The sequence below is a fragment of the Macaca nemestrina genome, chromosome 1 (genome assembly GCF_043159975.1).
Source record: "Macaca nemestrina isolate mMacNem1 chromosome 1, mMacNem.hap1, whole genome shotgun sequence".
In the NCBI taxonomy this organism is placed as follows: Eukaryota; Metazoa; Chordata; class Mammalia; order Primates; family Cercopithecidae; genus Macaca; species Macaca nemestrina.
Window position 1 is genome coordinate 144,416,784 of NC_092125.1, and position 14,899 is coordinate 144,431,682.

The following is a 14,899-nucleotide window of genomic DNA, read 5'->3' on the forward strand; positions in this document are numbered from 1 at the left end:
TCTTTGTAGGTTCTGGATATTAGCCCAGTGTCAGATGGGTCGATTTCACAAATTTTCTCCCATTCTGTAGGTTGCCTGTTCACTCCGATGGTAGTTTCTTTTGCTGTGCGAAGCTTTTTAGTTTAATTAGGTCTCATTTGTCTATTTTGGCTTTTGTTGCCATTGCTTTTGGTGTTTTAGTCATGAAGTCCTTGCCCATACCTATGTTCTGAATGGTATTGCCTAGGTTTTCTTCTAGGGTTTTTATAGTTTTAGGTCTACCATTTAAGTCTTTAATCCATCTTGAATTAATTTTTATATAAGGTGTAAGGAAGGGATCCAGTTTCAGCTTTCTACATACGGCTAGCCAGTTTCCCAGCACCGTTTATTAAATAGGGAATCCTGTCCCCATTTCCTGTTTTTGTCAGGTTTGTCAAATATCAGATGGTTGTAGACATCTGGTGTTATTTCTGAGGGCTCTGTTCTGTTCCATTGGTCTATATCTCTGTTTTGGTACCAGTACCATGCTGTTTTGGTTACTGTAGTGTTGCAGTATAGTTTGAAGTCAGGTAGCATGATGCCTCCAGCTTTGTTCTTTTTGCTTAGGATTGTCTTGGCAATGTGGGCTCTTTTTTTGGTTCCATATTAACTTTAAAGTAGTTTTTTCCAATTCTGTGAAGAAAGTCATTGGTAGCTTGATGGGGATGGCATTGAATCTATAAATTACCTTGGACAGTAGGGTCATTTTCATGATATTGATTCCTCCTATCCATGAGCATGGAATGTTCTTCCATTTGTTTTTGTCCTCTTTTATTTCATTGAGCAGTGGTTTGTAGTTCTCCTTGAAGAGGTCCTTCACATGCCTTGTAAGTTGGATTCCTAGGTATTTTATTCTCTTTGAAGCAATTGTGAATGGGAGTTCACTCATGATTTGGCTCTCTGGTTTGTCTGTTACTGGTGTATAGGAATGCTTGTGATTTTTGCATATTGATTTTGTATCCTGAGACTTTGCTGAAGTCGCTTATCAGCTTAAGGAGATTTTGGGCTGAGATGATGGAGTTTTCTAAATATACAATCATGTCATCTGCAAACAGGGAAAATTTGACTTCATCTTTTCCTAATTGAACACCCTTTATTTTTCTCCTTCCTGATTGCCCTGACCAGAACTTCCAACACTATGTTGAACAGGAGTTGTAAGAGATGGCATCCCTGTCTTGTGCTGATTTTCAAAGGGAATGCTTCCAGTTTTTGCCCATTCAGTATGATATTGGCTGTGGGTTTGTCATAAATAGTTCTTATTATGTTGAGATACATTCCATCAATACATAGTTTACTGAGAGTTTTTAGCATGAAGGGCTGTTGAATTTTGTTAAAGGCCTTTTCTGAATCTGTTGAAATAATCATGTGGTTTTTGTCTTTGGTTCTGTTTACATGATGGATTACATTTATTGATTTGCATATGTTGAACCAGTCTTGCACCCCAGGGATGAAGCCAATTTGATTGTGGTTGATAACGCTTTTTGATGTGCTACTGGAGTCAGTTTGCCAGTATTTTATTGAGGATTTCTGCATCAATGTACATCAGGGATATTGGTCTAAAATTCTCTTTTTTTATTCTGTCTCTGCCAGGCTTTGGTATCAGGATGATGTTGGCCTCATAAAATGAGTTAGGGAGGATTCCCTCTTTTTCTATTGATTGGAATAGTTTCAGAAGGAATGATACCAGCTCCTGTTTCTACCTCTGGTAGAATTCTGCTGTGAATTCATCTGGTCCTGAACTGTTTTTGGTTGGTAGGCTATTAATTATTGCCTTAATTTCAGAGCCTGTTATTGGTCTATTCAGAGATTCAACTTCTTCTTGGTTTAGTCTTGGGAGGGTGTATGTGTCCAGGAATTTATCCATTTCTTCTAGATTTTCTAGTTTATTTGCATAGAGGTGTTTATAGTGTTCTCTGATGGTTGGTTGTATTTCTGTGGGATTGGTAGTGATATCCCCTTTATCATTTTTTATTGCATCTATTTGATTCTTCTCTCTTTTCTTCTTTATGAGTCTTGCTAGTGGTCTACCGATTTTGTTGATCTTTTCCAAAAACCAGCTTCTGGATTCATTGATTTTTTGAAGGGTTTTTTGTGTCTCTACCTCTTTCAGTTCTGCTCTGATCTTAGTTATTTCTTGCCTTCTGCTAGCTTTTGAATGTGTTTGCTCTTGCTTCCTTAGTTCTTTTAATTGTGATGTTAGGGTGTCAATTTTAGATCTTTCCTGCTTTCTCTTGTGGTCATTTAGTACAACAAATTTCCCTCTACACACTGCTTTAAATGTGTCCCAGAGATTGTGCTCTGTTGTGTCATTGTCCTCATTGGTTTCAAAGAACATCTTTATTTCTGCCTTCATTTCATTATGTACCTAGTAGTCATTCAGGAACCAGTTGTTCAGTTTCCAGGTAGTTGAGCGGTTTCGAGTGAGTTTCTTAATCCTGAGTTCTAGTATGATTGCACTGTGGTCAGAGAGACAGTTTGTTACAATTTCTGTTCTTTTACATTTGCTGAGTAGAACTTTACTTCCAATTATGTGGTCAATTTTGGAATAAGTGCAATGTGGTGCTGAGAAGAATGTATATTCTGTTGATTTGGGGTGGAGAGTTCTGTAGATGTCTATTAGGTCTCCTTGGTGCAGAGCTGAGTTCAATTCCTGGATATCCTTGTTAACTTTCTGTCTCATGGATCTGTCTAATGTTGACAGTGGGGTCTTAAAGTCTCCCATTATTATTGTGTAGGAGTCTAAGTCTCTTTGTAGGTCTCTGAGGACTTGCTTTATGAATCTAGGTGCTCCTGTATTGGGTGCATATGTATTTAGTATAGTTAGCTCTTCTTGTTGAATTGATCCCTTTACCTTTATGTAATGGCCTTCTTTGTCTCTGTTGATCTTTGTTGGTTTAAAGTCTGTTTTATCAGAGACTAGGATTGCAACCCCTGCTGTTTTTTGTTTTCCATTTGCTTGGTAGATCTTCCTCCATCCCTTTATCTTGAGCCTATGCGTGTCTGTGCATATGAGATGGGTCTCTTGAATACAGCACACTGATGGGTCTTATCTCTTTATCCAATATGCCATTCTATGTCTTTTAATTGGAGCATTTAGGCCATTTACATTTAAGGTTAATATTGTTATGTGTGAATTTGATCCGACATTATGATGTTAGTTGGTTATTTTGCTTGTCAGTTGATGCGGTTTCATGTTAGCATCAATGGTCTTTACAATTTGGCATGTTTTTGCAGTGGCTGGTACCAGTTGTTCCTTTCCATGTTTAGTGCTTCCTTCAGGAGTTCTTGTAAGGCAGGCCTGATGGTGGCAAAATCTCTCAGCGTTTGCTTGTCTGTAAAGGATTTTATTTCTCCTTCACTTATGAAACTTAGTTTGGCTGGAGATGAAACTCTGGGTTGAAAATTCTTTTCTTTAAGAATATTGAATATTGGTCCCCACTCTCTTCTGGCTTGTAGAGTTTCTGCTGAGAGATCCACTGATGGACTTCTTTGTGGGTAACCTGACCTTTCTCTCTGGCTGCCCTTAACATTTTTCCTTCGTTTCAACTTTGCTGAATCTGACCATTATGTGTCGTGGAGTTGCTCTTCTCAAGGAGTATGTTTGTGGCGTTCTCTGTATTTCCTGAATTTGAATGTTGGCCTTCCTTGCTAGGTTGGGGAAGTTCTCCTGAATAATATCCTGAAGAGTGTTTTCCAACTTGGTTCCATTCTCCCCATCACTTTCAGGTACACCAATCAGACATAGATTTGGTCTTTTCACATAGTCCCATATTTCTTGGAGGATCTGTTCATTTCTTTTTACTCTTCTTTTCTCTAAGTTTCTCTTCTCGCTTCATTTCATTCATGAGATCTTCAATCAGTGATACCCTTTCTTCCACTTGATCGAATCAGCTACTGAAGCTTGTGCATGCATCACATAGTTCTCATGCCATGGTTTTCAGCTCCATCAGGTCATTTAAAGTCATCTCTACACGATTTATTCTCATTAGCCTTTTGTCTAATCTTTTTTCAAGGTTTTTAGCTCCTTTGTGATGGGTTTGAACATCTCCTTTAGCTCGGAGAAGTTTTTTATTACCATTCGTCTGAAACCTTCTTCTCTCAACTCATCAAAGTCATTCTCCATCCAACTTTGTTCCATTGCTGACGAGGAGCCGTGTTCCTTTGGAGAAGAGGTGCTCTGATTTTTAGAATTTTCAGTTTTTCTGCTCTGGTTTCTCCCCATCTTTGTGGTTTTATCTACCTTTGGTCTTTGATGATGGTGATGTACAGATGGGGTTTTGGTGTGCATATTCTTTCTGTTTGTCAGTTTTCCTTCTAACAGTCAGGACCTTCCACTGCAGGTCTGTTGGAATTTGCTGGAGGTCCACTCCAGACCTTGTTTGCCTGGGTATCACCAGGGGAGGCTGCAGAACAGCAAATATTGCAGAATGGCAAATGTTGCTGCCTGATCCTTCCTCTGGAAGCTTTGTCTCAGAGGGGCACCCAGCTGTATGAGGTGTCAGTCAGCCCCTACTGGGAGGTCTTTCCCAGTTAGGCTACTCGGGGGTCAAGAACCCACTTGAGGAGGCAGTCTGTCCATTCTCAGAGCTCAAACTCTGTGCTGGGAGAACCGGTACTCTCTTCAAAGCTGTCAGACAGGGACATTTTCTCAATTTTCCTTTTTTAAACTTTTATTAAGTTTCATGGTATTTCATTAAGTTCAGGGGCACCACTGAACTTAAAATAAAATATTTTGACTTATTTATTTTATTTTATTAAGTTTGGGGGTAAGCCTGAACTTAAATTAAAAGTTAAAAAAGAAAAAGAAAAAGAAAATAGAGGCCAGGAGCAGTGGCTCACACCTGTAATCCCAGCACTCTGGGAGGCCAAGGTGGGTGGATCACCTGAGGTCAAGAGTCCAAGACCAGCCTGGCTAACATGGTGAAATCCCATCTCTACTGAAAATACAAAAATTAGCCGGGCATGATGGCAGGTGCCTGTGATCCCATCTACTTCGGAGGCTGAGGTGGAAGAATCACTTGAACCTGGGAGATGGAGGTTGCAGTGATTGCACCATTGCACTGCAGTCTGGGCAACAGAGCAAGACTCCATCTCAAAAAAAAGAAAATAGAATTAGTGTGTTTTCGTTTTCATACTGCAAAAATTACAAATGTGTGTGGGGTCTCATTTAGAAACAGTGAATTTAAGGATACAGTTCTAAAGTTATCAATCATCATTTCAGTGTACAACAAAGATGAAATATTGATTTGAAATAGATTGTAATGTGCATAAACTTTTTTATTTGCAAAAGTATGACTGTTCAAGGAACCAAAACATACAAATATATACATGCTTGATGGAAGCAAAATTACTTGTTGGTCTTGGAATTTGTGGATTTGGTCAGCATTTAATTCTATTTATTTTAGAATTTAGAAGGCAAGACCTTCATGTCTTGCCCTGAATAGTATTTCTAGCCTTGTCTTCTCCACATACCTATTCACTCATTCAGTTGAATTAAATAACTGTAATACCATTATATGATCATACCCTAAAATTTTTGACTTGGATTCTGTTGAGTCTTTCACCTTTTTAATTCTTTCATTTCCACAAGTCCTCATTTTATGTACTCCTTAACGTCCAGCTCTTTTCAACCTACTGTCATCTTATTCTAGTTAGACACAGTAACTTCTTGCTCGAACTCACAGAGCATTTGTTTCTCTTTATTTTCCTTCCTTCTCACCTCCCATTTTTTAGATTTTTGTTTGTTTTGTTTTTTACATTATGACTTTGGTTCCACTCCAGGCAGAAATTATCATCTTGGTTGCACTTTTATGTTGACAATGCTATCTGCCACTCCTGAAAGTCATCTTCTTGTGATTATGGAACTTTGCATCCACAAAACCAAAGGCAGCATCTGCATTTTGTACATAGCTGAACAATTTTTGGTGAATTTGATTGATTAACATTTGCATTACTAATATAGCCATGATTGAGAAAATCTGCCGAAGGATTATTGTTCACTAATGACTTCATACTTACTATGCTTTAGGCACTGCATTGAATATTTTACACATTGACCATGTCAATTGCTACTTTTAATATGTAAAGAAAGTGATGCCCTGAGAAGATCAATATAAATGGCAAAAATACAGTTTGACTTTAACATGATCTTCAAAATTCATATTACACGCCTTACTATTCCGTTATATATACTACAGCTGAAATAGTGAATGGACAACCAAATGAATGAATTAATAAGTGAATAAATTAAAAGGAGACTCTTAAGTCCTAACAGTAATGTGCTTTCAAGTATCACAAATAATATCAGATCAAGTTTGGAAAAATTTAAATTTATTGCATGCAAAAAGTGGAGAGCATCGTTCAGGAGACTTCAAACCAAGATGTTCTCCTTACACAACTGATAAAGCATAAAGGAAGAAGTATATTTACTTATCATGTGATTGGGTATTATACATTAACAACATTTTTACAGAAAATAGAGATGCTTATGCTGCTTTTTCTATAGCTGATTTATTTAATTTCACCAAATCATGCTGACAAGCATATAAAGCTTACATTTGTGTTTCCTTTAGACACAGCATTTTGGGAAAACTGGAATGACTTAAGTTTTGGTTACGTGGATACAAATAGTTGACCTTGAGATGTATCTAAACTGTGGCTTCCTTTTTTCTATTTCTTTAACACTAGAGTGACCCTAAGAATGACTCTTGGATCTTTGCCCTAGCTGTGCTTCTAAGCAGCAGCTTTATTTACAACAGCATGAACACCATCAACCACCAGGCCCTGGAGCAGCTGCAGTATCCTTCCGGGAAGTGAAGAGCAGGTTTTATGGAGTTTAGGGGAATGGAAACTGATACTGTGTCTTCTTTGCTGTGACTCAGTTGTCCTGGTTGAGTAAGAAAAGACACAGTGCAAAAGGGAACGTGTATAAAACTTGTTTCTAAGTGAGATGTGGAAACGATGGTATAGGGTGCTACTACTTCCTTAGCTGAGATCCCAGCTATGTGACTGAACTAACAGAGTTAATCAGGGCAAAATCCTGCCCCAAGCCTGATGAAGTTGAGGACTCCAGCGAGTTTGTGAGTTTCTTTCCAGACTTTATTTGGACTGTTCGGGATTTTACGCTGGAGCTGAATTTAGATGGACACCCCATCACAGAAGATGAATACCTGGAGAATGCCTTGAAGCTGATTCCAGGTATCAGAGCATAAGCCTAGATGGGAGAAGGTTCAGTAGTGGGTGGGCTCAACTAGGACCTGCTCTTCAACACCTGACACAAATTTTTATATTGGACCTGACTGAGGCCCTTGCTCGTGGTGGTTGGTGATTGACAAGTGATTATGATTTTTGTGGTTATTTTTACTTGAAATTTCCCAGAGGCTGAGGTTCAAATTCATTGAGGAAATTTAAAACTCAAAGTTCTATCAAATGATTTTAGACCAATAAGTACTGTGAAAAATATATTAAGGATTACAATTAATATTGTCACATCCTAAGACTCATATATTTGTGTTACTTATTAACTTCAAGTTCTCCTCCTATTCTATTTGGAGAAAATTACCTAATAAGTTTGGAAGCTCGTAAACGCAGAATCACAAGAAGGCAAATGATCAAATTTTGGAAATATATTTGACTTGGTCTATTTTATTAGCCTGGATAGTTATATCCTTTAGAGAAAAAGGAGATTCATACAGTTAATGATTCAGGAAATTAAAAAAAAAAGACACTGACATGTGCTTCCAATAGGACTGTCAAATCTTTTATTTTACTGTTTTCATAACATCACCTACTTCATTCTACAGTCTCATATAATATGTTGTCAATCTATTATACGTTTGTTAAACAGATTATATTTAGCAGAGTGGATACCTGCTGGCACCTACAATCAATATCCATGTTTGTTCATTTGTTCATCCTTTCAACAAATATTTGTTTTGAATAACTGATACATGCCACAGAATCCCTCTGCAAGACAATGTTAGACCTAATATAATCTGACCTGAGTATTTTCTGTCTCTTTCCGACATTTTCCCCAGCCGCATCTTGTCCTTGTTTCTAGCATTACTTTATTTTTAAGCCCTACATTTCATTTCTGACATGGGGACAGTAAGATTGAGAAAGTCCATGATGCTATGTAATATTAGCCAGAAACAGGAAGAAAAATATGACAGGACCTCTTTTCTATATGGATTCTATTTTAAAACATCAAATACATAGAAACAGAGAGTAGAACAGTGGTTACCAGGGCACGGTGAGGAAGGAAATGAGGACATGTGGGTGAAGGGTACAAACTTGAAGTTATATAGGGTGGGAAAGTCTAGGGATCTAATACACTGCAGGAGAACTATCCTTAACGATATTGTATTTTACATTTAAAATTTACAGAGATTAGATTTTAGGTACTCTTACCACAAAAAAAAGGGATGAAAAGTATAGAAGGTAATGGATATATAATTTGCTTACTTAGTAGTAATTTCACTGTGTACATGCACATCGAAACTTCATGTTATAACACCTTAAATATATACAATTTTTAAAGAAAGTACTTCTTATCATATTTTAGTTAATCATAATTCAGCAAACATTTAAAAAATCATCAGTCTACCAGACATCATACAGCGGCTGAGGAAACCAACCATAAATTCCTTCACTTGAGGTGGAGGCCTTCCCTTCCTTTCCAGAAGTAACTTTCTGACTCTGCTTTGTGCAGAAATTGACTTTTCATAACTCAAGTAGATTAGCATAAGTTTGGTTGCATGAGAGGTTTTGTTGCATAGATTCACAGACATGAGAGACTGTAGTGGTTGATGCAAGGAACTTTGGAAATGAAAATCTTCAGGCTCGCTTAAAAGCTGTTCTTCAGTAGTCACTTTTTTCACTAATTCTGCAGGCAAGAATCCCCAAATCCAAAATTCTAACAAGCCCAGGGAGTGGATCAGGCATTTCTTTCCAAAACGGAAGTGCTTTGTCTTTGACCGGCCGACAAATGACAAAAATCTCTTACTCCATGTTGAAGAAGTACCCGAAGACCAACTGGATAGTAATTTTCAGGTGCAATCAGAAAACTTCTGTTCTTATATCCTCACCCATGCAAAGACCGAGACTCTGAGGGAGGGAATCCTTGTCACTGGAAACCGTGAGTCTATTTCCCTATATGGGTGTTTATTGAGGCCTACCGTATCTCAAAAACTAGTAAACTAAGCTTATAAGCACGAACAGCTGGTAAGGAGATAACATCTGTGTTATGAGGTGTGGGATAAGTGAAGGATGTTTTTCTCAGTGAGGGCATAAAAGACGTGTTGTGAATTTACACAAAACAGAAAGTAAGTAGCATGTCATGAGTTTCTGCAAGCCTAATGAGATTTTGAGATACAAAATTCAGCATAATCTTATAAACAAAGCTGGCTTCATGAACATGTTACCTGTGCAGTCTTTTAGTGCTCTGTACAGAAAAGAGCTTCTCACAGGGTTTAATGTTCTGGCACTCTCTTAACTGTTTTTATAAAGGCACCTGCGTTTACATTCAGAATCATGATCCACAAATGATATAATTTACTTTGCTGAATAAATGTTTTTAAATTTTTACTTAAGCAGAAAAGTATTCTTTTTCAAGAAACCCTTGCTCCATATTGTTTGTGATTAGTAATTAACTTTGTAATGTGATGAGTTGGAGAACAAAATAGAAAGAATAAATAGGAACACCAGGGACGTTATTGTAAGAAAGTGGCTTCGTAAAAAGTAGTAGTAGTAGTAATTAAAAGAAGGAGAAGGAGGGAAAAGTAGAATTAAAAGAAGGAGAAGGAGGGAAAATTCATGTTAAATGGAATTTTTTGTGATTTTTAGAATGATGATACATACCACTTGTAAAACAATGAGTGAAAACTTTCTATCTATTCCCTAAATTTTCTAAATCATTCAGGGCTGGGGATGCTGGTGGAGACCTACCTGGATGCCATCAACAGTGGAGCGGTTCCTTGTCTGGAGAATGCAATGGAAGCTCTGGCCCAGCGTGAGAACTCAGCGGCCGTGCAGAGGGCAGCTGACCACTACAGCCAGCGGATGGCCCAGCAAGTGAAATTCCCCACAGACACGCTCCAGGACCTGCTGGACGTGCACACGGCCTGTGAGAGGGAAGCCATTGCAGTCTTCATGGAGCACTCCTTCAAGGATAAAAACCAGGAATTTCAGAAGAAGCTTGTGGTAATCTTCGTATTTTTTTTTTCTTGATTCCTGCCTTTCTGGAATGGTACTTATAGCCCACCTTTTTAATGCCATGGTTCATCTCTTTCTCATGGTAAAGGGAGCTTGGATTATTTTATGTGACTGAATTTAATGGGCTACAGTTTTTGATTTTTCTAAAATATGGGAAATTTATTAATTTTCTATCATATATAAGAAATTATGATTGTAGCCCATTTAACAACACATTTATACAACATACTAACTACAGTTAATAACAATGTATTGCATTCTTGAAAATTACTAAGAGAGTAGTATTTAGAATGACAAATATTGGAGCTAATATATATGTTACTTAGCTTTAGTAATTTCGTAATCTATACAAGTTAAACAGAATTCTTAACTTGTACAGATTATGTTACATTTCATGTTACATTTCAAAATAACATGATGTAAGCATTATGCATATACAATTTTTGTTTTTTTATTTTCTAAAAAGGTAAAATAAAGAAGCACTTGCCTGACTCTGAGTGTGAAAAAATGCGTAAGCTCACAGCTCTGTAAGTCAGAAGTTCTTTTTAGGGCATCTGTGTGCTCCCCTCAGTGTATCACAAGCTGAAAACAAGGTGTTGATTGAGCTTACTTCTTACCTGTATGCTCAGGGGAACCTCTCTCCATCTTCAAGTCAGCAATGATGCATCAAATGTTTCTCTTGTTTCTAATCTCTCTGGCTTTCTCTTCCGCCTCAAGGTAAACAAAAAAGCTCTGCTTTCAAAGAGCTCATGTGATATGGTAATTCTTACATACTTTCTTGAGTATACTCAGTACTACTTGAATACTCTCCATTTCTAAAAGTCAACAGATATCATATAATGTTACCTAAACACTGGAGTACACTCCATCGTATTAATAAGCCCAGGGACTATGGAGAGTGTGGAAACTTCGGAGGGGAAATCCTGGGAGATATCTTAAATCTGCCGTTGGCACTGTTATTGAATAACCTTCTTTCAGTCTGTCTATTACCAGTCCACAAGTGACAGAAATCTCTTAGTACATATTGAGAAAACCCAGATGCAATCATAGCTTACAAGTGTAAGCAAAAAATAATAATGTTCCCATATCTTCACATGTTAAGATCCCTTTTGGAAGAATTTCAAAAGAGTTCCAAGCTCTGTTCAGAGTACAATCAAGTCATTACTGGGCTGTGATTATACCAGAAGGGTTGATTTTCTGTGTACACATTTTATCCATAGCAATCCATGCTCTCTAAGGACACTACTACTGCCACAACTGAATTGTCCCTTGCTTATTTTTCATAGTTAGATCACCGTTGATCATCTTTTGCTGAAGGAAAGATAGAGTTCATGAACTTTCCACAGGCCATGCAGAGAAATGATTCAAACTGGAATTAAAACAAGTCTTCTGACTCTTGGTCTACACCATATCTCAGTCCGCTCTGAGGCCATCAGACTACTTCTTCCAAGAGGATCACAGTTGGACCTTCCCTTCTAACAGCTTCTTTCTACTGTTTTTTCCCCTACACTTTTCTGGCAGGACACCATGGAGAAAAAGAAGGAAGACTTTGTGCTGCAGAATGAAGAGGCATCTGCCAAATATTGCCAGGCTGAGCTTAAGCAGCTTTCAGAGCTCTTGATGGAAAGTATTTCAAGAGGAACTTTCTTTGTTCCTGGAGGGCACAATATCTACTTAGAAGCAAAAAAGAAGATTGAACAGGACTATACACTAGTGCCCAGAAAAGGAATTAAGGTGAGGAATAAGGGGAGAAGGGAATGGATGACAGAGGACAGTCAGAGGGTCCTTGTTGCCCCTTCTGAAAATCTAAGAACAGAGCACCATTTATGGACAAAAAGTGAAGCACGGCAATACCTTGATGTTTTAAATCTTAAAATCCACAATTATTTAGCTACTCTTACTAAAATAGAACTATTTTTTTCCCAAAGAGGATTTAGAATCAGAAGTCCAGGTGAAACAAACCGTTTCTTTTATTTATCAAATAATGTGATAGTTTTTGTGCTAAATACAGAAAATACACTATGAAAGGAAAAGCTTTGTTTTCAGAAGTTTATGGTCTTACACAAGATGGACAAATTAATACTCAATTGGATATGGAGTGTTTATGCTTATCATACTGGCATACATTGATAGTGATGATGATGATGGTGATGATCAACAGAAAGGTTCATAGACATTGAGCATTCATTTTGTGTATCAGATATTGTTTTAGGTGATTTTGTTGGATTATCAATTTCATTCTCAGAATAATGTAAATTAGTTACTACTATCTTCCGCATAGGCAATTGAGAAATGTTAACGCACGAAGAGGCTAATAAAGTTCCTAAGATGACACAGTCAGCAAGTGGTGGAGCTGATGGGCTGATCTATGTACTTAAAAGCCATTGGAAACTCATGATTTTTCTTTTTGAGGAAACTGTCCTGTGTTCTATGATGACTATAGTAATTCATGTTCCTTCCAATGGTGTCTAAGCGTTCCCTTTTCTCTACATCCTTGCCAACGCTTGTTATCTTTTGACTTTTTGGTAATCATCATTCTGTGTGAGGTGATATCTCATTATGGTTTTCATTTGCATTTCTCTGAAGTTTAGTGATGCAGAACATGCTTTCACATACTTGATGGTCATTTAAATGTCTTCTTTTGAGGGATGTCTGTTCAGGTCTTTTGCTCATTTTTTAAAAATCAGTTTTGTTGTATTTCATTTTGTTGTGTTGCTATTGAGTTATATGAGCTCCGTATATATTTTGGATATTAAGCACTTATCAGATATATGGTTTGCAAATATGTTCTATTCTGTATGTTTTTTCTTTTTTCCTTTCTTTTTTCTATTGAGTGGTAACTTAGTTTGATGTAGTCCTGCTAGTTTCTTTTAGCACTCGTTGCCTGTGCTATTGGTGTGAAATTCAAAAATATCATTGCCAAGACCAGTGTCTAGGAGTATTTCCCAGGTTTTCTCTTAAGAGTTTTACAGTCTCTGATCTTATGTTTAAATCTTTAACGAATTTTTAGTTGACATTTGTGTGTAGTACAAGGGTTCCGTTTTCCTACCACCATTCCACCATTTATTAAAGATACTACCTTTTTCTCTTGGTGTACTCTTGGCACATGTTTTTTTAAAGTCTTTGCCTGTAAACATGTGGGTTTGTTTCCTGACTCTCTATTCTGTTCCATGGAGTTAGATGTCTGTTTTTATGCCAGCATTGTGCTACTTGATACCTTTGTAGTTGATTTTGAAGTCAGATAGTATGATGCCTTTGGCTCTGGTTTTCTTGCTTTGGCTATTTGGGGTCTTTTATGGTTCCAAGTGAATTTTATAATTGGTTTTCTTACTGCTGTGAAAAAAACAGCATTGGAATTTTGATAGATATTGTGTAAATCTGTAGATTTTTTAGATAGTATGAACATTTTAACAATATTAATTTTTCCAATCAATGTACATGGAATATCTCTCCATTTACTTTATGTCATCTTCAGTTAATTTCTTCAGCATTTTATGATTTTCAGTGTACAGATCTTTCACCTCTTTGGTTACATTTATTCCTAAGCATTTTATTATTTTGATGCTATTATAAATGTGATTGTTTTCTTATTTTTTCATATAGTTTGTTCTTAGTGCATAGAAATGCAGCTGAATTTGTATGTCAATTTTGTATCCTCCAACTTTACTGAATTTATTAGTTTAACGGCTATTGGTGGACTTCTGGTTGTACTTCCGAAGGAACTAAAGTCACTATCTCAAAGAGATATTTTCACTCCCATGTTCATTGCAGCATAATTCACGATAGCCAAGACATGAAAACAACCTGTGTCCATCCACAAATGAGCAAGTGAGAAAATGTGATATATATGCATATCTATATGTAAATATAGATATATAAAATAAGGTATTATTCAGCCTTAAAAAGAAAGAAATCTTACCACTGGCGACAACATGAATGAACCTGGAGGACATTATGCTTAGTGAAATCAGCCATTCTTAGAAAGACAAATACTGCATAACGCACCTTCATGTGCAATTATTTAAAAAGAGTGAAAGTTGGCTGGGCACAGTGGCTCAGGCCTCTAATCCCAGCACTTTGGGAGACTGAGGCAGGTGGATCACAAGGTCAGGAGATTAAGTCCATCCAGGCCAACATGGTGAAACCCTGTCTCTACTAAAAATAAAAAAATTGGCCTGGCGTGGTGGTGCATGCCTGTAGTCCCAGCTACTCAGGAGGCTGAGGCAGGAGAATCACTTGAACCCGGGAGGCGGAGGTTGCAGTGAACCGAGATCGCACCACTGCACTTCAGCCTGGCGACAGAGCGAGACTCCATCTAAAAAAAAAAAAAAAATTAGTGAAAGTCACAGTAGAATGGGTGGTTACCAGGGGGAGAGGGGTGGGAGGAAAGAGGAGATAGTGGGCAGTAGATACAAACATTCAGTTATAAGATGAATAAGTTCTGGATGCCTAGTGTATAGCCTGGTGACTATAGTTAAAACAATGTACTGCATACTAGAAATTTGCTAAGAGAGTGGTTCCTTGTGTTCCCACCACACACATACAAAAATAGATAACTGCATGAGGTGCAAATATATTAGCTTGATAATGGTAACCATTTCATAATGTATACATATATCAAAATATTGTGCTGTTCCTCTTAAACATAATTTTTATTTATCAATCAACT

The 14,899-nt window shown here is 37.3% G+C and overlaps 1 protein-coding gene and 1 long non-coding RNA gene across 3 annotated transcripts in view; one reads left to right on the forward strand and one right to left on the reverse strand.

Moving 5' to 3' along the window:
• LOC105482816 (guanylate binding protein 7) overlaps positions 1-14,899 on the forward strand; it is a 46,725-nt gene that overhangs the window by 19,405 nt on the left and 12,421 nt on the right. The window contains exons 1-6 of one of the 2 annotated variants that reach the window (XM_071083185.1): positions 4,027-4,190; positions 6,706-6,815; positions 7,019-7,215; positions 8,909-9,154; positions 9,938-10,218; positions 11,752-11,964. In XM_071083185.1, coding sequence (XP_070939286.1) covers positions 4,050-4,190; positions 6,706-6,815; positions 7,019-7,215; positions 8,909-9,154; positions 9,938-10,218; positions 11,752-11,964 — 1,188 coding nt within the window. In that variant the 5' untranslated portion in view covers positions 4,027-4,049. Of the gene's footprint in view, positions 1-4,026; positions 4,191-6,705; positions 6,816-7,018; positions 7,216-8,908; positions 9,155-9,937; positions 10,219-11,751; positions 11,965-14,899 lie in introns of those variants that run through there. The other variant, XM_011743164.2, reaches the window with a different exon arrangement.
• On the reverse strand, positions 10,119-11,757 carry LOC139359649 (uncharacterized). The gene is made up of 2 exons (XR_011615887.1): positions 10,848-11,757; positions 10,119-10,178 (listed from the first exon to the last, which is right to left on the reverse strand). It is a non-coding gene; the product is annotated as an uncharacterized lncRNA (long non-coding RNA).